The 22,491-nt window shown below is 39.8% G+C and overlaps 3 protein-coding genes across 9 annotated transcripts in view; 2 read left to right on the forward strand and 1 right to left on the reverse strand.

The window, feature by feature from the left end:
• The first annotated feature begins 35 nt into the window (after positions 1–35).
• Trl (Trithorax-like) lies at positions 36–8,672 on the forward strand. Of its 3 annotated transcripts, none has more exons than XM_089468207.1 (6): positions 36–227; positions 2,982–3,447; positions 3,516–3,860; positions 3,934–4,071; positions 5,823–6,355; positions 8,533–8,672. In XM_089468207.1, the coding sequence occupies exons 1-6, from the start codon at positions 36–38 to the stop codon at positions 8,566–8,568; spliced, it is 1,710 nt and encodes a 569-aa protein (XP_089324333.1). In that variant the 3' UTR covers positions 8,569–8,672. The 3 variants fall into 3 exon arrangements, with proteins under 3 accessions (XP_089324333.1, XP_017862548.1, XP_017862547.1); XM_018007059.2 differs by having other exon boundaries at positions 8,487–8,627; XM_018007058.2 differs by lacking the exon at positions 8,533–8,672 and having other exon boundaries at positions 5,823–7,549.
• Positions 5,823–22,491, reverse strand: part of ome (dipeptidyl peptidase 4 omega) — an 84,734-nt gene continuing 68,065 nt past the window's right edge. For 3 of the 5 annotated variants that reach the window (XM_018007054.2, XM_018007053.2, XM_089468206.1), the window contains exons 3-10: positions 14,263–14,514; positions 13,426–14,202; positions 12,716–13,166; positions 12,428–12,648; positions 12,203–12,372; positions 11,600–11,760; positions 11,335–11,540; positions 5,823–11,259 (exon numbers count right to left, since the gene is read on the reverse strand). In XM_018007054.2, coding sequence (XP_017862543.2) covers positions 11,143–11,259; positions 11,335–11,540; positions 11,600–11,760; positions 12,203–12,372; positions 12,428–12,648; positions 12,716–13,166; positions 13,426–14,202; positions 14,263–14,514 — 2,355 coding nt within the window. In that variant the 3' untranslated portion in view covers positions 5,823–11,142. Of the gene's footprint in view, positions 11,260–11,334; positions 11,541–11,599; positions 11,761–12,202; positions 12,373–12,427; positions 12,649–12,715; positions 13,167–13,425; positions 14,203–14,262; positions 14,515–21,045; positions 21,817–22,491 lie in introns of all 5 variants that reach the window. The other 2 variants (XM_018007052.2, XM_089468205.1) reach the window with 1 other exon arrangement.
• LOC108613538 (uncharacterized) lies at positions 8,565–10,353 on the forward strand. The gene has a single exon (XM_018007068.2). It carries the CDS (start codon positions 8,565–8,567, stop codon positions 9,573–9,575), a length of 1,011 nt encoding a protein of 336 aa, XP_017862557.2. The 3' UTR covers positions 9,576–10,353.

A 22,491-nucleotide genomic window follows, 5' to 3' on the forward strand; every position in this document is an offset into this window, starting at 1 on the left:
GAGAACAACTGTTGGATTTGGACACGACAGCCCTAATGTCGTTGCCAATGAATTCGCTGTACTCGCTCACCTGGGGTGATTATGGAACATCTCTGGTATCGGCCATACAATTGTTGCGCTGCCATGGCGACCTGGTCGATTGCACCCTGGCTGCCGGCGGACGCAGTTTTCCAGCCCACAAAATCGTGCTCTGTGCGGCTTCTCCATTTCTGTTGGACCTGCTAAAGGTGAGTACGCGGCGAGAGCTTTTCTAAACATAACCTCAACAGCGACGACGTTTCGTTGGCATGTGTTTTTGCGCGTACAGTTTGTAAACAGAGAAATCAAAATCGTCGTCCGACTTGCCAAATAGGTTATTATGTGTTTGTGCGTACGTGCGAGTGTGTTTGTTGTGTGTGTGTGTTTGAATTTGTGAAACGGTTTTGACTCCCCAACTCAATGTGAATGTAAGCTACATACATGCATATATTAGTATTTGAGTGCGCGTGTATGTGTGTGAGTTAAGAAATGTGCATTCGCGCTCTGCTCCTGGCTTAAACACAGTTGTCGCTCTGGGCCAATGCTCAGGAGCAGCATGAGACTGCGGTGCGTCTCCTACTTTCTCGTCATTTTAGTTCGCCAGAGATTTCCGTGTAAGTTTTCTATTGTCAATTGAGTAGAATGAGTTGCGCACTCTTTTGCGCTAACGCTGACGTTGTCATATTGTCTCCCTTGCCCCTGTGCCTCGTCTTGTTATAGAAATGTATAAGCTTTCAAGTGAGTTCCGAAGAGCGAGAGAGTGCGAGAGCAGGCGCATGTATGAGTGAAGAGGGGAGCAAAAGTTGCGCCAACTTTTAATTCAAATGTGTTAGAGCGAGCACAAACGAGAGCGCCAAATGACGGGGCAGCCTGACTGGCTCTTGCTCTTGCTGGCAATGTTTGCTGTTGCTGTTGCCGTTGCCGTTGCTGCTGTTGTTGGGTGCACACGAGCGCGACCTCTTTTTGCTTATGCCAGCAAGAGTGTGTGTGTGTGTGTGTGTGTGTGTAAATGTACAGTTGATATTGACTATGAGAATACAGTATAAAAGAAATAGTTAATAAATAAAATGAAAATGATTAATATAGTATATTGGCAAGCAGAATTTATATACATACATATATTGTATTTCAGTTGAAGCCTATATTGATTACGTATTTACGTATCGCCTGGCGTTTGTCTTATATATACAAGCTTCACTGTACACTGTATACAGCTCATATCAGAATTATACATACATATGCATATCATCACATGTACATATAATTTTTGAATACATACGTACATGTGGTTATGTACTCATGTGGCTTTTGATTTGGTTTTATTTCTGTTGTTACACTTTAACATTTTTCATTCTGGGTGCTGTACTGTACTTATTTGATTGCTGTATTTCACATTGCTCGAATTAATAAATATTTATTTTTGTAAATTTGTATCATCTTATTTGATTTCTCCTGTATTATTTGTTAATTTACTTTTGAGAAATTGCACTGGAGATCAGCACCAATCAGATATTCATGCATTGTTATTGTTTCTGCGTCCACATGTCAAATGACCAAAACAGAGAGGAGAGTGTAGAACACCTGACGCCTAGCATCGGCTTTATGCTCGCTCCCCCGTTCAAAAAGTAAACAGAGCGTAATTTCGAAAAACGTCGCTCAGAGTCGGTCGCGGGAAATGTCAAAAATTGGCTTTATATGTGAACTCTGCAAGAGTCGCTGCTGCCCATAAGATGTACTCGTACGCTTAGTGATCTCGTTACACTCACACACACACGCAAAATACGTAGACAATGCTCTTTGTCGCTCCCGCTCCCTCACAAAGTGCAACCAGTGAAAAGCAACCACTCTGAAAAAATCGATGAGCGTCAGAGCAATGGCGAGTGCGACGTCAGCAACAGCAGTGGCTGTAGCAGAGGCAGAGGCAGAAGCAGAGGAAGAGGCAGAGAAAAGAAGTAGGTAGGCAGGCTGGCTGAAGGGAGTGTAGAGTTCAAAGAGCGTGTGGTACGCGGCCTTTCTACGGGTTTGAGTGCGACGGAGCGCGGCAACTGCTGGATGGCATTTAAAGAGATTGGGTGAGAGGCAGCGCTGCTAGCGTCACGGTGGTAAGCTGTCGCTCACCGTTTAAAGCGGGCCTCTGAACGACGCAGACTTTTTGCTGCTGCTTGCCTGCCTGCTTGTCTGCCTGCCTGCCTGCTAATTAAATCCGCGCCATGTGAGTGTGTGAGCGAACGAAAGAACGAGCTGGTGAGTGAGTGAGTGAGCGAGCGAGCGGGCTGCTCTTACTTGGTGTAGAGTGTATGGGCTCTGGCAGCATCTCCAATCCTGCTGCAGAAATGCAGAGCGCGCATAGCGAAAAGCCGGTTTATTGTGATGAGAGTGTGCCTCTGACTCTGAATGACTGTGTGTGCGTGTGTACATGTTTTTGTTGAGTTTCGTTTGAGTGCACGCGTGTGTGTGAGTTGGTCGACAATTTATCCGTTTGTTTTGATGGTCTCAGTTGACGGCCAATTCTTTTGTCTCTGTTTTGAACTAAGCAGCAGCAGCATTTATGAGCGAGCACGCGTGTTGCTCAGCCGGCAAATAAATTTGGAGCGCCAAAAGCAAAGATGTTTGGCTAGAGCAAAAGAGTCGAGCACCATTGAATTACTAAAATATTAAAAAGTATTTTTTTTTAAATTATATTTTAAATATGAAAATAAATAATTGAATATATATAATATGAATATATATATGAATATATATAATATATTTATATATTTAATAAAGTATATATTATTAACTTATTTTAATATTTAAAATATTAATATAATAAATTTCAAATTTAATTATTGTGATTTAATTTATTTATATTCATATAATATGTATCATTAAATTCTTATGAGTATTTTTTCAAATATCAAAAATGTGTATGATTAAAAAAAAAAAAAAAAATTGATATCATTAATTTACTCTTATCTTTATAGAACACGCCATGCAAACATCCAGTGGTGATGTTGGCTGGCGTCAACGCCAACGATTTGGAGGCTTTGCTGGAGTTCGTCTATCGGGGCGAGGTGAGCGTCGATCATGGGCAGCTGCCGTCGCTGCTGCAGGCGGCGCAGTGCCTCAACATTCAGGGGCTCGCACCGCAGACCGTGACCAAGGATGACTACACCACGCACTCGATACAACTGCAACATATGATACCACAGCACCACGACCAGGACCAATTGATAGCAACGATTGCCACGGCGCCGCAGCAAACTGTGCACGCACAGGTTGTCGAGGACATTCATCACCAGGGCCAGATATTGCAAGCGACCACTCAGACCAATGCCGCCGGACACCAGCAGACGATTGTGACAGCCGACACTTCCAAGCACGACCAGGCCGTAATACAGAGCTTCTTGCCCGCACGCAAGCGTAAGCCGCGTGTCAAGAAAATGTCACGTAAGCATCTAAGGTTTATATTTCCCATAGATCTCTTTAATATTGAAAGATCTCCTTATGTCCCACAGCAACTGCACCGAAAATAACCAAAATTGAAGGAATGGGAACGATCATGGACACGCCGACAACATCTCACTTGACCGGACAGCAGCAAGTAGTTCAGCAACAGCAAGTCCTGGATGAAAATGGCGCGGAAACGCAATTGTTGACTAGCACTCCGATCATCAAGAGCGAAGGACAAAAGGTTGAGACTATTGTTACCATGGACCCCAACAATATGATACCCGTGACGTCGGCCAATGCGGCAACTGGTGAAATAACGACAGCGTCTGGAGCAACCGTAACGACTGGCACTGGTGGCACAACGGCAACGCCTAAAGCCAAACGGACAAAACATCCGCCTGGGACAGAAAGTGAGTCCAATTGATGGGAGAGGCCGTTAGGCTAGAAGTGTATCTAAATTTGTTTTATTTGCTATCTCCGCAGAACCTCGATCACGCTCTCAATCGGAACAACCCGCTACTTGCCCCATTTGCTATGCCATCATACGTCAGTCGCGCAATCTGCGGCGCCATCTCGAGCTGCGGCACTTCGCCAAACCGGGCATCAAGAAGGAGAAGAAAAGTAAGTCCGGTAATGATACCACACTCGAGACGAGCACTGAGCTCAATAACACAACCGTGGGCGACACCAGCGACACAACGGGAACACCGTCGGCAGCGGAGACGCCAGTTCGTGGCAATGCTACGCACTTACCTAGGGTCATAGCCACGCCCACGGCGAACAGTAATACGATTATGGCCAGCACTGTGCTGCCGCAACAGCAACTGCAACAGCAACACCATCAAACACCGCAACAACAACAACAACAGCAACAACAACAGCAGCAACAACAGCAGCAACAACAACAACAACAGCAACACTTAAACACATCAGCACTAAGTGGGGGTGGTGGTCAAACGCATCTCATGGGCGTCAACATCAAGCATGAGGGCGGCGGCAGTGGCAGCAACGCCGCTGCGCAGCAGCAGCAGCAGCAACAGCAAGGCATGCAAAATGTTATTCACATTGTGGGTGATCAAGTGTTTATGCCGCAGCAGCAGCAGCCCCAATAATAACGATGCCGCCGCCCAATGTCGCTCGCCTAATCATTCCACCTTAACACACACCACACACAGACACACACAGACACACACACACACACACACACACACACACACACACACACACACACACACACACACACACACACACACACACATGCACACATGCACACACGCACACAATGTTTGTAAATAACAAAATCAAAAAACAAAAAAGAAAACATCCGTCTGCAAATGAATGTTTATTTCATTTTGTATAATTTTTGTTGTAAGTTTTCATTATTTTTTGCTTAAACATTTTCAACAATCCATTAACAGAAGATTAATCAATTCTGATCATTTATGCAGTATTTTCTTGCATATAACGGTAAATACTCAAACTATTTTACTTAACAGAGAGAGGATAAATCAATCATGTCGCGTTATATTTTTAAGATGTAAAAACAACAAGCAAAACTATTAACAAATTAATTTGTAATTATAAGCTTAATTGTGGCTTAAAAACAAAAGAAATTCACTTTAAGTTTCTCTTAAACTAATATATAATCACATATATTACAAATTGTTTAATAAATATATACGTATATCATTTTTATGTAACCAAATTTTTTTTGCAATTAATTTTGTTGCTGCGGCAATTTGTTGTTAATATTTCTTTATGACATTTTTGTTCATTCCACAAAATTGTTGATTCTAGTTTCTTTTGTGCTCCGTTCTGTTTACTGTTGTTTTGCAAGAAAATACTGTACTTTGATTTTTAATTAGTTGATTTGTAAAAACTTGAAGTTCTAAAATACTTTTAACACTTGAATTTGAAAGAAATTATATTTTATTTAAAGTTCGTTTTTATTTAGTTTTTCTTGAAATTCCAAAATACCTTTAACACTTGAGTTTGCGAGAAATTTTGTTTTATTTACTGTTTGTTTTTCTATTTAACAGCTCTTATTTAGTTTTTCCTTTTAATTGAAAAATCTATTTTTTTTTTTCAAATGATTAATAAACCTACTCTTATCTACTAATCTAGTCAGACTATGTAACTCACACGCACACATGCACACACACACACATGCATACATACAGTCATTTCCTAACTCTCTCACGTCTAAACTCTTCAACTTCTGCTGTCTGTATTTTTTTTTAGAGCCAGGTTGTTGTGTCAGTTGTTTTGACTTCTGTCCAAGATGGTGTCGCCCTATCGTATACGTTGACATTCCTTTAACCCTAGTTGTTTGCTCACAATGCTTATATACTCATCTCTCCGATACTTTGCAGCATCCAGTGGCAAGAAACCGGGCAGCAGCACATCGGGCTCGGGGCAGACTCAAACGGGCGGCAGTGGAGTAGTCCCTCAAGTGCAAACGGTGCAGTCGCTGCATCCGCTGCAGGGCGTGCAGGTCAAGAAGGATCCCGATGCGCAGCAACAACAGCAACAGCAGCAGCAACAACAGCAGCAGCAGCAACAACAGCAGCAGCAACAGCAACAAACAATGACAGTAACCACCACGGCTGGCAGTCAGGTGCAACAGCAGCAGGTGCAGCAGGTGCAACAGGTGCAACAGCAGCAGGCACTGCAGCACCACCAGATCATCGATTCGTCTGGCAATATGACGACGCCAACAACCAGCGCCCAAGCTGCTGCCCAGCAGCAGGCCAGCAATCAGCAGCAGCAACAGCAACAACAGCAGCAGCAGCAGCAACAACCGCAGCTGGTGGCCCAGTCGGATGGCAGCGAGAGCGGCACTCCGCTCTCGATTGCTCAGGTGCAAACCTTGCAGGGTCATCAGATCATTGGCAACTTGAATCAGGTGAATATGACTGATTTTCAACAGCAACAGCAACAACAACAGCAACAGCAGCAGCAACAACAACAGCAGCAGCAACAGCAACAACAACCACCACAGACGCTTTGAGTAGCAAGCACTCACTTATGACAAAAATCGAACCGAATCATACACCCACAATTATAGACCCAATCCAAGACCTGGTTCTCTGATTATGCTTAACTCTCTACGGAATGTGTGTAGTAAAATGTTCACCAACTAAACTTGGATATATAGAGCAGGCTAGATGACTAACTCATAGAGAACCCTCAAGGGCTGGCTCAAAATATTGCAATATCTATTTCAATTTTAACTTGAATCAGACTTAATTTCTGAGAGTTAACTAAATGGAAATGAAAGTAAATTATATTTCCTTTTGCTTTTCAATGTGGCAATATTTATTATTTACAAATTTTAAAATCGTGCAATGATATTTTATACTGTGACTTAACAGTCCTGCTTATAAACCAGTTACACCTGGAGATCTGTAAAGAAACATCCGATTGGAGCATCTACTGCTCTTCCAGCAACAACGTACTTAAGAGAAATAATTGCAATTGCATAATTTCGCAATATTGGAAACGAATCGTCTTGTTCGTAGCCTGCTCTATATATCTCGAGGGCCTTTAGTTTTTATATCCAATTTTGTTGTAAAATTTTGTTAACTTTAATTATTGATTTCGCTATTATGATTAATTATGTTCTGCAATACTTAGTTATGTTTAAGAGCGCGCTATGGTTATTGGACTATGTAATGTGCTGTAGTTTGACCCGTTTCTCGCCTACCCCTACCTATGTTATATGTGTGTATGTAGTCTTAATTGGACAGACTAGGCATCCTAGTCAAGCTTACTATCTGATCAGTGTAGTCGTTTTTAAATTTTACACTTTACACTACCTTCGCTGTGTGTAGATTCCCGTAAATATGTTTAGCTAAAATTATTAAATCTATATTATCAAATCGCGGGGCTCACCTGCATTCTGTCTGATGGAGAGATTTCTACTATATACTATTCAAGTAATGTCATTCGCTTGGACTGCGTGCGACTTTTGCCTTAATTCTGCTCGGACTCTGCAGATATCTATATAAGCTTTAGTCTCTCCTGCTTCTCCGCTCTTAGACCAAAACTTCTTTGGTGCTACACTGTACAAAGAAAAAAAAAAAGGAAAAAAAAGAAAGAGGAAAGAAAAATTTGTACACTCTACACTTAAATTTTAATATACAAAAAAAAAAGCTCTTTATATTTACATAATTAATTTTATTTTTAATAGTTGCAAATTTTTTCGATAAGTCATCTTTTACTATTTTTTTTTTTCGGACTAGGGCACATATTCGCTTTGGTTTAGTTTGAAACTGTATAAGAGAACAGATTCTATATATATGTTTTTATTATTTTTCAACTTTGCATGTAGCAAATATTTGGCCTTTTCCGAAAAAAAGAAAAAAAAAAAAAACCTTAACTTAAATAAAATTTAATTTTATTTAAAAAGAATATACATGAATAAACCAAAAGATGTTGAAGAAAAAAAAAAAAAAAAAATGTTATCAAGAATTTTCGTTGAATATTGATTGGTGTTGGAACTTTTTATTTTTAACGCAAATTTATGAAATAGCTTAACATTTTTCTTTGGCTCTCTTAACTTTATAGATTCACTAACAATTGTAGTTCGTCGCACACATATTTGTTTCTGTATCTTTAATCCATGCAAACTCGAACTTTATTTGACTCTAATATGCTTTCCACTGAAATCCGACCGAGAGTTCTCTCTCATATTGCATCTACTCCATCAATAAATCAAACACACTCACAGACACTCTAACGGGACACAAAAAATGATATCATATGAAAAGAAATGAGAAACGTATATATAAAATAATATAATGTTGCCCCTTATATGCACTCTCATAACACAACCTCATGTTGAATCCATAACCAAGTCATTAACAAATCGTTTTTTATCTTGTCTTCTCTCTTTTCGCTGCCTCGTTGTAAACTCACCAAATCTAATTAATAAATAATGTTTAATTATCGCAACTCATGCATCAAACGACCAAACAACCAACCAACCCGACAAATAACCGAATCATTCATCAATAATCAATGTGTCTCAATAGGCCAACAATAAGAACATTTTGGTAAAGAAGGTTTTCATTTTGAAAGGCGGTAATAATACGTAATGATGAGCCAACGATATGACCAGCGGCCCTGGAGGTGGTGGAGCACTCGGGGGCGGTGGGCAACCAGCGCAGCAGCAGCAGCACAGCGGCAGCAGCAACACTAAATGTGGCAGCAGCAGCAGCGGTAGCAGCAACAACAACAACAGCAGCAGCGAACGCAGCAGCGCAGCAACAGCAGTGAACAGCAGCAGCAGCACTGGAGCAGTAACGACAACAACTGCAACTGGTGGATCCCTGCAGCGCCGCGTCCTGCGCGGCCATGCAGCGCAGACAACCAGTGGAGAGCGCGTGCTGCTGATTAACTATGTGCCGCAGTCGGGAGCATCAGCATCAGGAGCAGGAACATCAACAACCTCCACAGTCAGCGCATCACAGTTGCCCACACGCAAAATACTTCAGGCCAGAGCCACGGCAGCAGCAGCAGCAGCAGCTGCAGCATCGACAGCATCAACATCAGCAACAGCAGCTAGCAGCACACAGGCAACGACGCCGTCTGTGTCCTTTGCTGGCCTTGGCTCTGAGGTGACAGTTACCCTGACGCGCACCAATCAGCGCGCCAGCGTAACCAATGTCACAGCCGCCGGTCATATTGTTAGGAATCAGCAAACCGTCTATCAAACAACCACCACATCCGCAGCTGGCGGATCAACCAGCTCGACAAGCGTCCACGAGCCAGTGCAGCACTTGGCGGCATCAACATCGCCGCCGCCGCTGCGCTGGCAGCAGCAACAGCACGAATACCAACACGACCACCACTTGGTCGAGGAGGAGCACATTATCATCGATCATCATCAGCAAGCAGAGGCGGATGATCACCTGATCGAGTATGATGCCAGCGAGGGAGTTGTCATTGAGGATCAAGATCAGGACCACCATCAGCAGCAGGATCACCATCAGCAACAGCAGCAGCACCATCATCACCTGCAGCACCAACACCATCAGCTGGATCTGCAGGAGGAGCTGCAGGATCCCGATGGACAACAGCAGCAGCATCACGACGTAGTCCAAGAGGTTTACCTGCAATAGAACAACAGTGTTACATAAGGAAACCCCAATCCATTACCAATTATCCATGTAGTACACACAAATAAATAGCTGTTAGTTTCCTCTAAGTTTCGATCACATTGAGCTTTCCCAATGGATATATGCCTAAGTATGTGTTTTACGATCCTAGACAACATATGTATGTGTGTGAGCTGGGCTGGTTTTACAAACTCTTAGCATATTTATTCACTTCGTAATGCTCCGAAGTTTTATTGTAAATATATTGATATGATATATGAGACATTTTCAACAATTTAATGAGAAAATAAAATTTTTAAGCAAATGTAAGTAAAGGTCGATGTATAAAGTTAATTCAAATGTAAGGAAAATATATTATAAAACAACAAATTATTTAAGAAATATTCAAATACAAATCAATATTTTTGTACCATACAAATTATGCTTGAAGTTCGAAAACAATATACAAATATTTCATAATTTGAATTTATGAAAAGAAAATTATATATAAATTTATCAATATCAATTGTAAAATACAGATTTCAAAAAATATATAGAAATTCCATTTAAAATACGTAAACTTAATAATATAAATATAATTAATAATTTAAAAGAAAAAAGAAAACATTTTTCAAATTAAATAAAAACCTGTTGATGAAGACGGCGCCCAGAGGATAAGCAACCATATATGATATAGATAGACATATATCTCTGTATATGGTGTATGTAACCCGCGTTTGGGGCCAATGCAATAAAGTGATGCGGTATGTGTACTGGAAGCTAAAGAGAATAAGCAGAACAACTTTGTTTGATGGGGGCCGACTCGACATGAATGAAATCTGTGGCTTGAATATATATATATATATATATTTATTTATTATTTAATTTTATTTTATTTGTGTTTGCGTCTTTGTGGTGTTGCTTAATAAGCACACGCTTGTCATCTAAATTACAAAAGCCATCTTATTTACAAACTCATAACATTCTCTTTACATCGTGGCAAATTAACATAACTATAACAAACTACAAGCTAAATATGACAGTTGGAAAAAATGTACATAATTGTGGTTTCCATTTTCCATTAGTTTCATCAAACCTTTTTAAATTGCACAAGAAAATCGCTACGTTCCAATTGTTTATAAAACTTCTAGGAATTACATACGTTATTTTGTTGTTTTTATTTTGAAATTTCATTTTAGTATTTTTGGAAATTTCTATTATAATAACAGGCACTAACTACAGCTTAGTAGACATTTCCTAGATTTGTCTATAAATATCTTTTGTTTCCTGCTCAACTATATGCTTAAAATGTCATAAAATGCATTTTCAAATATTATTGTTCAAAGTTATCTATTAACACTTTTGGACCTGCATTCGTTTGATTCTCTTTTGTTTTTGTTTTTGCTTGTGTTTTAATTTTGGAAGTTTTGAAGCGTTTTGATTTCAACTACATTTATCAATAAAATTGTTGAATTGAAATGCATCTTTTTAAGTACCAATTAATTCGCACTGCTCTAACTTGTCTGCAAGCTTTACAATTTTCTCATTAAATACATTAAATATTACTGTAAAATTCATATAGTTAATCATTCTACTTGGCGCTCTTCATCAGCCGGCTGCTGGCGAAGCACTCGCCAAAGAAACGGTCCAGCGAGTGATATAAATGAGGGCGTACGTTGACCAGTCCGTGGTCCTCATCGGCGTAGCTCTGTACGGGCAGCGAAGAAAGGATAAAAGTTAGTTAAGTAACACTAGTATACCCCATAGTAGAGTCTCTGCTTACAATTTGCTTAAAGAGTATGTCATGTCGCTCCAGATTCTTGGCCAAGATCATGGCCTGCTGGTAGTGCACATTGTCATCGGATGTGCCATGGACGAGCAAGTACTTCTTGCCCCGCAGCTTCTGGGCCCGCGTGCTCAGTCGCGAGTTGGCATAGCCAATCTCATTTGTCTCCGGCAGACCCATGTAACGTTCCGTATAAATAGAGTCTATAAGTCGGAAAATATTTGAAACTCATGCAAAATAGAAGACTTAATCAGTATAATACCATAATAGGTCCAATCGGTAACTGGCGCTATAGAGGCGGCGCACTTGAACACTCCATTGTCATCGTTGGCCAGCGCCATGGCCGCGGCATAGCCACCGTAGCTCCAGCCCCAGATGCCGATGTGCTCATCATCGATGTAGTCAAACATTTTCGTCAGGTTTCTGGCAATAAATTGAGTTTGATACATTTAATTAATATTATGAAATGAGAAACTTTAGTAAACGATGAATATGATGAGATGAGAGGGTTTTGTAGATAAACAAATTAAATTTTAACCATCTTCAGATAATAAATAAATGGATGCTGTTATGCATATAGTTAAGAGGAATTTAAGGAATATTTATAAAAGAAGGTATAGATAGTATGGATAGTATTAATACCGAAATATCTTCTGTCAATGGTATATATAAAGAATATTTCCTTTTGTGATTTATATATGTATTTTGGGATAATATATTTATATGCGCGACGGATATGATCGTAACCACTATATCCAAAAATAATCAAATAAGGTGTAAAGCGGATGATTGAGGAGAGAAGAAAAACCGGAGAGAAGTGAGAAGGAGAGGGATGCTGATTATATTCTCTATTCCTAACACTTACTTCGTAACCTTGATCTGATCGCTGATTTCAACTGTGCCCAGTTGCAGATAGATGGCATGCAAGAGGTTCTCGCCGCGCAGTCCCGAGCCGCGTCCATCGATCTTGGCATAGATCACAGATTGGTTCGAGGACAGGTAGGTGCCCCAGTCCATCATCCATTTGTTAGTCACCTGTGTAAAGACCAAGCTTTAGCTTTCCGTTTTACCCATATCAATCAGTGCTTACGGAATAGGAATCGGGTCCGCCGTAGACATCGACTAGCATTGGATATTTGGTTGAGCCGCTGGTATCCAAATTGGGAGGCAGCTGGAGCAGCACCTTCGCCTGGAAGCCGCCGTCGATGTTGACGGTGAGTATCTTGTGCGAGGGCAGTGCCACGCCTCGCAGCTTGGAGCGCAATACGTCGTTATTCTCCCAATCCATTAGCTTCTTCAAAGTTACCTGAGCTAAAATTAGATAAGACAGAGAGAAATTCAAGTCTTTGTTACGTGTGAGCATTGGGATTCCACTTACAGTTCGCATAGGTCCATTCGTATACGGCTGTCGTGGGTATGCCTGGTCCCAGAGAGGAAATCACAATTTGATTATTGTCATTGAAGACGGCCGAGTAGTAGCTCTGCTCCACATCGCCCGAGGTCATCAGCTTGCACGTCAGACACTTGGGCGTCTGCTTGCGTGTGGCCAGCGCTCGAATCGCATAGAGATGCAGCTGCTCCGGATGCTCCTCAGTGTTGGCCGTATAGAAGATGACGTCATGCGTGGGGTCCCAGTGGAGTATACTGTCCACCACAAACTTGCCGCTGGTCAGTGGCTCCAGCTTGGCATTGCTCACATCTGTGGCAAGCAGCTGCAGATGCTTGTAGTTGTCGTGGGGCAGCACGAAGGCCAGCTTGGAGCCGTTGCGGTTCTTGAATGGAGCCGTATAAAGGTCAACCCAGCCGGTCTTAGATTCAATGCTGTACAGCTGCAGGCAGGAAAGTTGTTTTTTATACAATTCATAAAGAGAAGTTTAACCTTACTAACATAAAATGTTAACTAACATATGCTGTCTTTTATATTGTCTTTTAAGCATGGTAATACATATTTTGTACAATTTCTCTCTGCTGCTGGAAATAAGTAGTCCTGGTAATTAGGTATGTTTTTAAGAATTCGATTCCCTTTCACTTGATAATGTCTTCTGAGTATTTATATCTCAACTAAGTTCATAAGGCTTGAGTACTTACCACCTTGCGGCTACGTCCATCGAAGGTGATGACATAGGCAGCGTTTTGAACACGATTCATCCAGACTGACAAGACATTATCATTGTCCAGCCAGCTGACTACTGTGACTATGTAGTCGGTTTCAGTGTTTAGGGCACTTGGCACTGGCATCGAAGTGAGGAACTCTTTGCCCTCTAGCGCTCGCTCGAGATCGGCCGTAAAGAGTACGACGCGGGGATTTGAGGAGCCCGCCTTGGGATATGGGATCTCCTGGTGCAGCGGATACTGGAAACGCAGATCTCCGGCATCGCCGTAGTAGGGGAAGTTGATGACGTGCGTGGGCGAGTCGTCGAATTGAATGAAGGCGATTTGAGTGCCCGTGGGGTTGAACCATGTGGCCACATTTGAGCTGAACACCTCCTCCTCGTACACCCAGTCGGGTATGCCATTCAAAAATATGCCATTCTCGTCGCTGGTGATGGCTATCTCTGGATCCAGAGCACTCTTCTTGTAATACAAGTTGCGGTTGAAGTTCATGATCAGCGCGTTGCCCACCGGCGCCCATTGAACCATGCTGAGGAGCACCTGCTCGTTCCGAATTGTCAGCGGAGTGAAGGTGTTCGAGCTGAAATTATATATGTCGTATTCGGCCAAGAAGCTGTAGCGGAAGTTCTTCTTGTAGTTCTTGGCCAAGAGCAACAGCTGGCCATCAGCGGACTTCTCGAAGAGCACATAGTGCGCCGCATTCGACAGCAGCGTGGTAACCACTTGCGTCTTTGTATCCAGCTCCACAATATCCTAGAAGCATTAACACCTTGTATACTGGATCTATTGTGAATGCAAGTCTCGTACACCTACCGCATTGACTCTGTAGATCACGCTGTTGCCATTGCTCCAGCTGCCGTTGAAGCGTTTCGCATATAATTGACCGCTGAGCACATCCTCCAGATTGATGGCATTGTCCTTGGGCTTATCGCTGCTGCCGTTCTCGTCGTCCGAGCGCAGGATAAGCGCCAGCATTGTAGCCAGCAGGGCTATAGCGATAATTCCGCCAACCACACATAATATGATGCGCACTCTACGCTTCTTTTCCTTGGAGTAGACCAGGTTCTGCGGAGCAAGAGATTAGAATTGATTTTAGTGGAGCTCATTGATAAGAAATTAGTTTACAATGTATTATACAATTTAATCAATACGAAGTTAGGCAATTTTCCAATTTTGCAATGTTTTTATTTTTATTTTTTATTTAATACACAAATCGTATAAATATTTTTTTCTTGTTGGAAAAGATTAATTAATTACTAATCGTAAATATAAATATAAATATAAATTCAAAATATAACTTTACAAAAGCTATAATTTTTTTCAGTAATTTATATAAATGTCTAATATGGGAAAAAATATTTCTAATTTCTTGAAAATATATAGAAATTAACTATATAATGTAAAAAATTATATAATGAAGAAAATTATGTAAAATTTTTATTAATCCAATTTGTATTAATCACATGGAAATATACAGAATTAAATATATATTTTAATTAGTTAAAAATTTTCAATATAATATTTAAATACTATACGTATAGTTGGTTATGCATAAATATTAATAATATAGCATATACATATATACAAATTTGAAAATATTTATCTAATTTAAAAAAATATAATTTATTTAATTTTCCATTTCATCATCATCAACTCTCTGATATGAATGAAATTCGCATATAAGGTCAGATCTTAACATCTAACAAAAGAGAACTATATCTTTTGTCCAGTTTATTATTGATGAAGCTCTAATCGTTTTTTTTTTTACCATAACTAGAGATCAAATCATACATTAGAGCTTAGATTTATTATAGTCTAGAGTCTCAAAATTCGTGTTTATATTATACTATATATATTATAGATTTATAATAAACAGGAACTATTGAGACTCTACATTTTGATAATTCTAAGCTCTATAACCCGCCTTTTATTCCTAAAATATACTCAATACGCAAAACCTCTAATGGTACTACGTCAATAAATATATTTATTTTGGTGCAATTATAGCAAGGTATTCAAAACCCGAATCACGTTTTACAGAGCCGTCGAAAAGCTGAGTTTTGCATACAAATTACCGCTGCTCAGGTGTAGCTGCGCATTCGAATGCGCTTTTTCTCTTCGGCCACGATCAGAAATCACGAGACGTTGGCTGAAAATGAAAGTAGTTTTGTTTTCTACCAGTCTACCGACTCGGAACAGGTTTACAGATTGTTAGCTGGCCGGGAGCTATTCAAACAGGGGAAACCGACAATTGCGCCATGACGTAACCCCGTTAAGCGTTTACCAGGTAGCCAAGAAATTGTTATTTTATATAACAAATTTTTATTGACTTTTGGTTTTGGTATTTTCAGCGTGCCATAGAAAGAAACTACTCAATTTGTATGATAGAGAGATGTCCACACTTGTCTTATAATAAAAGTAAATTACACTTTGTGTGTCACTAGAAATAATGCCAAATGGCATTTGTTGACAATTTCATAATGGATTTGAGACTAGCTCAAGGTTAAGCGGATTAATATAATTGCGAATGAATTATGTTCATTGACGTTAAAGTCGGCAAATAAATGAACGCGGATATGATCTGAGAATATATATATATGTAATAAATATAATATATATGTAATAAACGATTATGAAATGCATATATAATATGAGAAGCCTATTTTATACATTTTGGAATGACTTTTGTAAGGATGTCTTTGAGAGTATATAACGTACTTATAAGTATTATAAGTAATTTCTTTACTTCTTCAACTTAAGTACATGAGCTGAGAATACTTACTCAACCGGTTATTTATAAAGATTCCAATTATATAAAGATTTCAAATCCAGTTAGCTGAGTCTTGCCATTTCTTTTCTTCTTTATAGCATTGCATATATTTTCAAATAATCTCGCATAACTAAATCAGAGTCTAGCCAACCTTTGCACTTATCACACAGTCAACTAGCCGCACAAATGCCATTAAGATATGCAAAGGAAATCGAAGCGAACTTCCCCATAGAAATCCATTGAGTCGCAGCCCCACATCACGTATGCTCTGAATCCCCACATGATTTGCAGTGACGCAACTAAAATATATGGCACCTTGGTGCCAACTGTAGCTGTAACTGGCTTCGAAGACATGCTGGTTACAAGTTTTGCGATTTTATGGCTAGAATACAGCCATAAAATATGGCCCACTAGGCAATGCAATCACTTGGGTTTTGTTGTCTGGGCTTATGGGGTCAGCGTATTTATTAAACACAGATCAAATTGAAATGGTTTTTGTTTATTCGCACAGTTTTCGTTCTACCATCCATTTAATCTATTTCAGCACCAAGAGTTGCAATAAATTGGAATTGGAGTACTTCAGCTTTTAGATTCTGTTTGATACCTTTTGAAGAGTTTCATATAAGTGAAATATGTTTGGTAAAAATGAATTTTTGCTATCAATACATATTTGATTTGCTATCAATTAAAGTTGAATAAATATTTTCACTAACACTGAAAGGGTATTAAAAGCGCTTCAATTTATTTAGATAGAGAGAGAGAGAGAGAGAGAAAAAGAGAAAAATCAAATAATAATTCCAATTGGTTGGCTGGGGTGCAAATTGAAAACTCGCATGAATTCACAGATTCTATCTGTGCTCGACGCATGACTCTTGTCTGTCTGGAGATTGTTTTGGGAGTTGTGAATAGGATTTGTGCACAATATGGCGCAATTAGTGGCGCCAGACGAGGCCAAACGAATTTATTAAATATATATAAAACCGAAAGCTTTTAGGAGTCATCCATGCCCTATGGTGAGTAGAGGGCTACTAAAATCAGCTGCTTGGTTAGCTCGAGCTCCAATCCGAACGTTTGCTTGTGCACTTGAACTTCCGGCAATTAGTTGGCATCTATCTGGCCTGAGCTGGAGCCACAAAAAGAGTCCGAGCTAGGGCCACAGTCCAGAGCCATAGCCAGAGCAGAGCAAGGGTGGGTGGTGAAAATTAAATACAATTTATATCCATGTTGCACCACATGGCGTATACTTGTTTAGCATCAGTTGCCAATTTGTTGGCTGACACATAATCGCCTGTGGGTTGAGGCTAGAGACTCAGAGCTCGTCCATCCCAAATGCTCTGCTAAAAAATGAATGAGCTTAAAGAGCAGCCGCAGCATGTCTGATTAGGTGTCTTGGACTTGGGCATATCGAATGCCTAAGGATGGGTAATATAGGGTTGCTATGAAGTGCATTAATGTGAAAATGGTGAAAACAATTTTGATATTAAATAAATTCATTTGATGTAGATCTTTATATATGAAGACAATTTTGTTATTAGATGTGCGCTGATGACTCCTCATTGCACTTGAATAGAAAATATTATGGTTAAACCGAGTTCAATGTACAGTTGTCAATCATTTCCACTTTATTTTCAATTATGAAATCAAGTTGACTAAGTAAAATCAGTATTGAAACAAGATTTTCCTTAAAAATATAATGTTTTTGAATAAAATATTTGTGGCACAGCAAAAAATCTATATATTTTTCATACATAAATATAAATTTATTAATTTAGGATATCATTTAAATTTCGAAGTTCGAGGTAAAAAGAATTGTACTTCTTGTAAAGGAAAATAAAATATAGACTAAGAATACATTTTTAAACATAGAGTCTCTGTTGAGATATGGGCTCTGATAAATTTGGATAAAAATAATAATTATACTTGTAATATAGGTTAATAACAGACGCTACTTTATTACTGAATTTCGATGAGCTAAATGCGAACTGAAATTAGAATACCTCTCGTACGTCAGCGTTTTGTTGACCTATGTTGAAAAATGAAAGTATTATGTGTATTACACTTCTTTCTTCATATCGGGTTTACCAAGATATGGTATAGTTTTATTCTAGAATTCTAAATTTGATCTATTCACAGTAAGTCATATATGTATGTACATACAATATAACTATTTTGCATTATAATTACAGGTTTTTTTGCACAGGCTCTGCATTATTTAAGATACAACACACAAACTACATGGTATATTCCTTTGCCTTCTCCCTTTATCAATTTATATTTAGTCACTTATTTTAACTAATACGGTACCTTGCACCAGTCCATAGATTTAGCAAATAATCAACAGCAGAAATTCACTTGCAAATAATTGACTTTACTGCTGCCCAGGCACAACTACTCTGAAAGATCTCTATGGACTGAGGTCTCTTTTATTTATGTACCTCTATATAACACCGGCAGCCTGCTGAAAGGGTATTCCGATTTGTCCCCCGGAGAGAGCAAACGACAGAGAGATGGCCCTCGTCATTCCTTCGGTTTTTAATGAGTTCCCTTTTCTCGGGGCTGTATGGGCTTGTCATTTGTCGTTTAGTTTCTCATTAAGCCGCTAGTTAATTAGTTGTCCTGTTCCATAGTATTGCTATTGTGGCTAGCAGCAATTTTAATACAATTTTACGTAATGTACGCATAATTTTCGCTAATCATGCTAGACAAATGGGCATCGTAAATTGTTTTCTTTTCACCAAAGGGTATTTCTACTCTGACAGCAATTTTAAATGAGCTTTGCACTTACTTAATGAGTAAGAAAGTAAAGTAAGGAAATTACTTTTTTTTTTGTTTGGAGTACTTTGTATTAGTAGAGTTTTACCTAGCTTATGTAAACCTTACGACTTTTAAAGCTGTTGCAAAAAGAAGCCAACTTTAAATTTCAATGTGTTTATGATAGGAAACTATAAAGTGGGGGAGACAGTGCCCAGATAATGTTCATTTTCTTGTGTTCTCTTATTCCAGACAATTTTATATTTTGAAAAAATATTAATAATTAGCCAGGTGAGACCTTGATTTCAGGAATTGTATAAGTACTCTTTTCTGAGAATAATATTTTGTTACCTAACACCCTGTCTACCCCTGCCTTTTAGCACAATCCTTCAGCAGGGCATCAGGTAGCTCGTAAGGGTATTAGATTTTCCACTTTCGCACAACAGCTTCGCACCTTTTAGGGCGTGGTTATTCCCCAAGGTAGTTTTGCTTGTCGCTTGGTTTTCCATTAAACCAGCTAAGTTAATTAGTTGTCTGAGGCGTGTCGTTTTCTGATTATTGTTATTGCGCCCCACACCAAGAAAGCCAGCACAACTCTCACTTATCGTTGACATATTTTACGAATGTGTTTGAGTCCCCTGACTTAATTGATGTATTTATGTACATACGGAACTATTTGGGATTAGGATTTGAATCTATATAGATTTATTGTTATCACTGACCAAACTGGGACCGTCGTGAAGAAATTTCAATTTTTGTGCGCTGCTGAGCTTCATGATTTGAGAGCCCACAGAGAGAGAGAGAGGGAGAGTAAGACAAAAAACGCAAAGCATATGCATGACCATTTCGTTTGCGTGCTTAGAGCGCACTGATTTCGTCGTGCTATCTTTCATTACCCGAGCCAGCCAATACCAAGCCGAGCGAATACGAAATTGGCCGGGACCTGCTACACAGATTTTGCGGCGTGGAAAAACGTTGCTCTACATGTCTAGTCTATGTGTTGTTTGGTCAGTGTTTTTATCCAATTATTCTAAACAAAGATTTATTTACTATCCGATTAAGTTTTTGCCGCTCCGCCGCTTAATTGTTCCCTGAGGCGTGGCACACTGGGAAATACTAGCAAAAGAGTTCGAAGTTCAACAATTTACAGATCTAAAAATCTTGCTACTGGTTGGCCAAAATAATTCATGACTAATCGAAGTCTCTTTATTCTATATCTTGGATATTTTTATTGTCTTATCTTACACTTTTATCCCCTTATATTGTTGACCTTCTCTATAAATATATATTTACATACCAACAAATTATAAAATTAAAAAAACAACTTAACTGTTTTTGGACTATAAGATAGTATTTTGCTTGTTATACCTATTCAAGAAAATCAAATGGGTATACTGGGTTTTTACAATATCCATCTGGAATTTAAATTTCAAATTTACACCAAGATAAAAACATACATGTATACCTATAGGGAGGTGGCAATTAAAAAACTATATCTTTTCTTTGGAGTTGGCAGCCTTTTGGCCGTGAATGAGTATTCTGCAGTCGGTAACACCCGACTGCAATGTTTTTACATGATTTGAAATAAAAGCTCTATTAAATCCCTTGTAATAGTATGTATGTTTTCATTTTATACTTTTTTTTCTGTTTCCCCATTTAATCTACTACGGAGAAGGAGTAATTGAAAGGCCACTCACTGCCGCATGCCACATTATTATGCCATAAGGCTTCTCGTAATTGATGCTTTGCACTACTTATGTTGTAGCCTGTTGCATGTCACTCACACACACAGAAACACACACGCAAACACACTAACGCCCGCCCACAACAAAGAGGCCGCAAACAATTGAATCGAAATCGCTTAGTCCTTTCAGGGAGCTGTCGCGAGCACCATCTAATGTCACTAATGCTGCATTCGAGCAGTCATCGACAGCATCAATTAGTGGCTCATTATGGCAGCCACGTTCACAGACCATTAGCCCACAGTGGTCCATATGTATATATGCTTTAATTGAAGATCAACAGTTTCTCTGGGTCTGAGAGCGGGTGCGGGTGCGGCCGGTTGTGGGGCTTACCTTGAAGCGGTTTATGCCGCCGCCAAAGCCACCAGAGCTGTGCAAATCATCATCGTCCAAGCTGCTGCCGCCCATGCCGCCCAGCATGGACTCATTCAGCTTGGCGCTGTGGCGTCTCAGCTGATAGGCGCCCGCTGAATTCAAGGTGGCAGCTGGCTTGTAGTAGTAGGGCGGGTGCTGGTGGCGGTGCGCGTGGAGGGCGGAGGCGGTTGTGGCCGCTGCCGCAGCATCCTCAAAGTCATAGTCCAGCAGCTCGATTGGATGCTCGCATTTGCAGCGATGCGGCGGTGTTCGATGTGGTGTCGTCATAGCAGATTGAGGATGCTGGTGGTGTCTGCTTTTGTTGCCATTGTGGTGGCTATGACTGTTGCTGCCATGCGGATGTGGATGCGGATGCGGATGCGGCGGATGAGGCGGTGGCGGAATGTCTGCGGGTGTTATATAGATTTTACCACCACCCCCACCCCCACCCACAGCACCAGCCACAGTGCCCACAGCGTCCGGTTGATGCAGCTGCTTGCTCGGCCAGTGGAACTCGTCAAACTCGCTCGAACTGTTGACCAGTTGTTGTTGCTGTTCCCACTGCAGCTGTCGAAGCTGTTGTTGTTGCTGCTGTTGCTGTTGCTGTTGCTGCTGTGGTATGTGTCGCATGCAACTTTGTGGCTGTTGTAGCAGTTGTTGTTGCTGCTGCTGCTGCTGCTGCTGCTGCTGCTTGTGGTAGCGAAAATATTGCTGTTGCTGTTGCGCTGTGGCCGTGGAGGCGGGCAAATACTTTTCATCGCGGCCAGAACAAGAAGAGTAGCCATATAAATTGTTTGTTGACAGCAAAAAGTGTTCTCTGTTCGTATTCGTATTCGTGTGCGTGTACGTGTTCATGTGTTTGTGTGCTTCAGCGGGAAGGACGGGCGGAATTGGATATAAAGCTTAAGTTGGCTCATATATTTTTGGCATAAAGCAAAAAGTGGACAGTGCACAAAATCAAAGAGCAGCTAAGGGCAGCAAGCATAGCGAGCAACTACAATAAAAGAGACCTTAAATTGAAATTATGGCAAATAAAAACAATTAAATAAAGCTCTCAGCTCGGAGTAACCGCATAAATAGAACAAGTTCCCGAATTTCGTCGCTTAATCAGATTATTCTTAATTGGCTTTCCGCTTCTTTCATTTATGTATTTTAAATAGCTTTATCGGAGAACCAGTTAATCAAAGCCGATTGAAGAAAATATTGATTGATAATAATAATAATAAATTGAGCTGTGTAGTTCATAAGCTGTTTAACAAGCAAAATTGATCGCTCTTCGAACTTAAATTGGGAAATGAAAAAATAATAAATAAAATATTATTATTAAATAAAATAAATAAATATTATCTCAGAAACCTTTTTTCTTGCTTTTTTTTAACATCAAAAATAAAATAATTAAAAATTATATAATTTACGAAAATGTTT

Source organism: Drosophila arizonae, chromosome 4, assembly GCF_054131065.1.
Source record: "Drosophila arizonae isolate 15081-1271.41 chromosome 4, UAZ_ARI_1.0, whole genome shotgun sequence".
Lineage (NCBI taxonomy): Eukaryota > Metazoa > Arthropoda > Insecta > Diptera > Drosophilidae > Drosophila > Drosophila arizonae.

Bases quoted from the DNA above. Each gene is read 5' to 3' on its own strand.
- Trl (XM_018007058.2), top strand. From the start codon at position 36: ATGTCGTTGCCAATGAATTCGCTGTACTCGCTCACCTGGGGTGATTAT. The intron at 3,861-3,933 runs GTGAGTCCAATT...CTATCTCCGCAG, and splicing joins ACATCCGCCTGGGACAGAAA to AACCTCGATCACGCTCTCAA. The intron at 4,072-5,822 runs GTAAGTCCGGTA...GATACTTTGCAG, and splicing joins CATCAAGAAGGAGAAGAAAA to CATCCAGTGGCAAGAAACCG.
- LOC108613538 (XM_018007068.2), top strand. From the start codon at position 8,565: ATGACCAGCGGCCCTGGAGGTGGTGGAGCACTCGGGGGCGGTGGGCAA.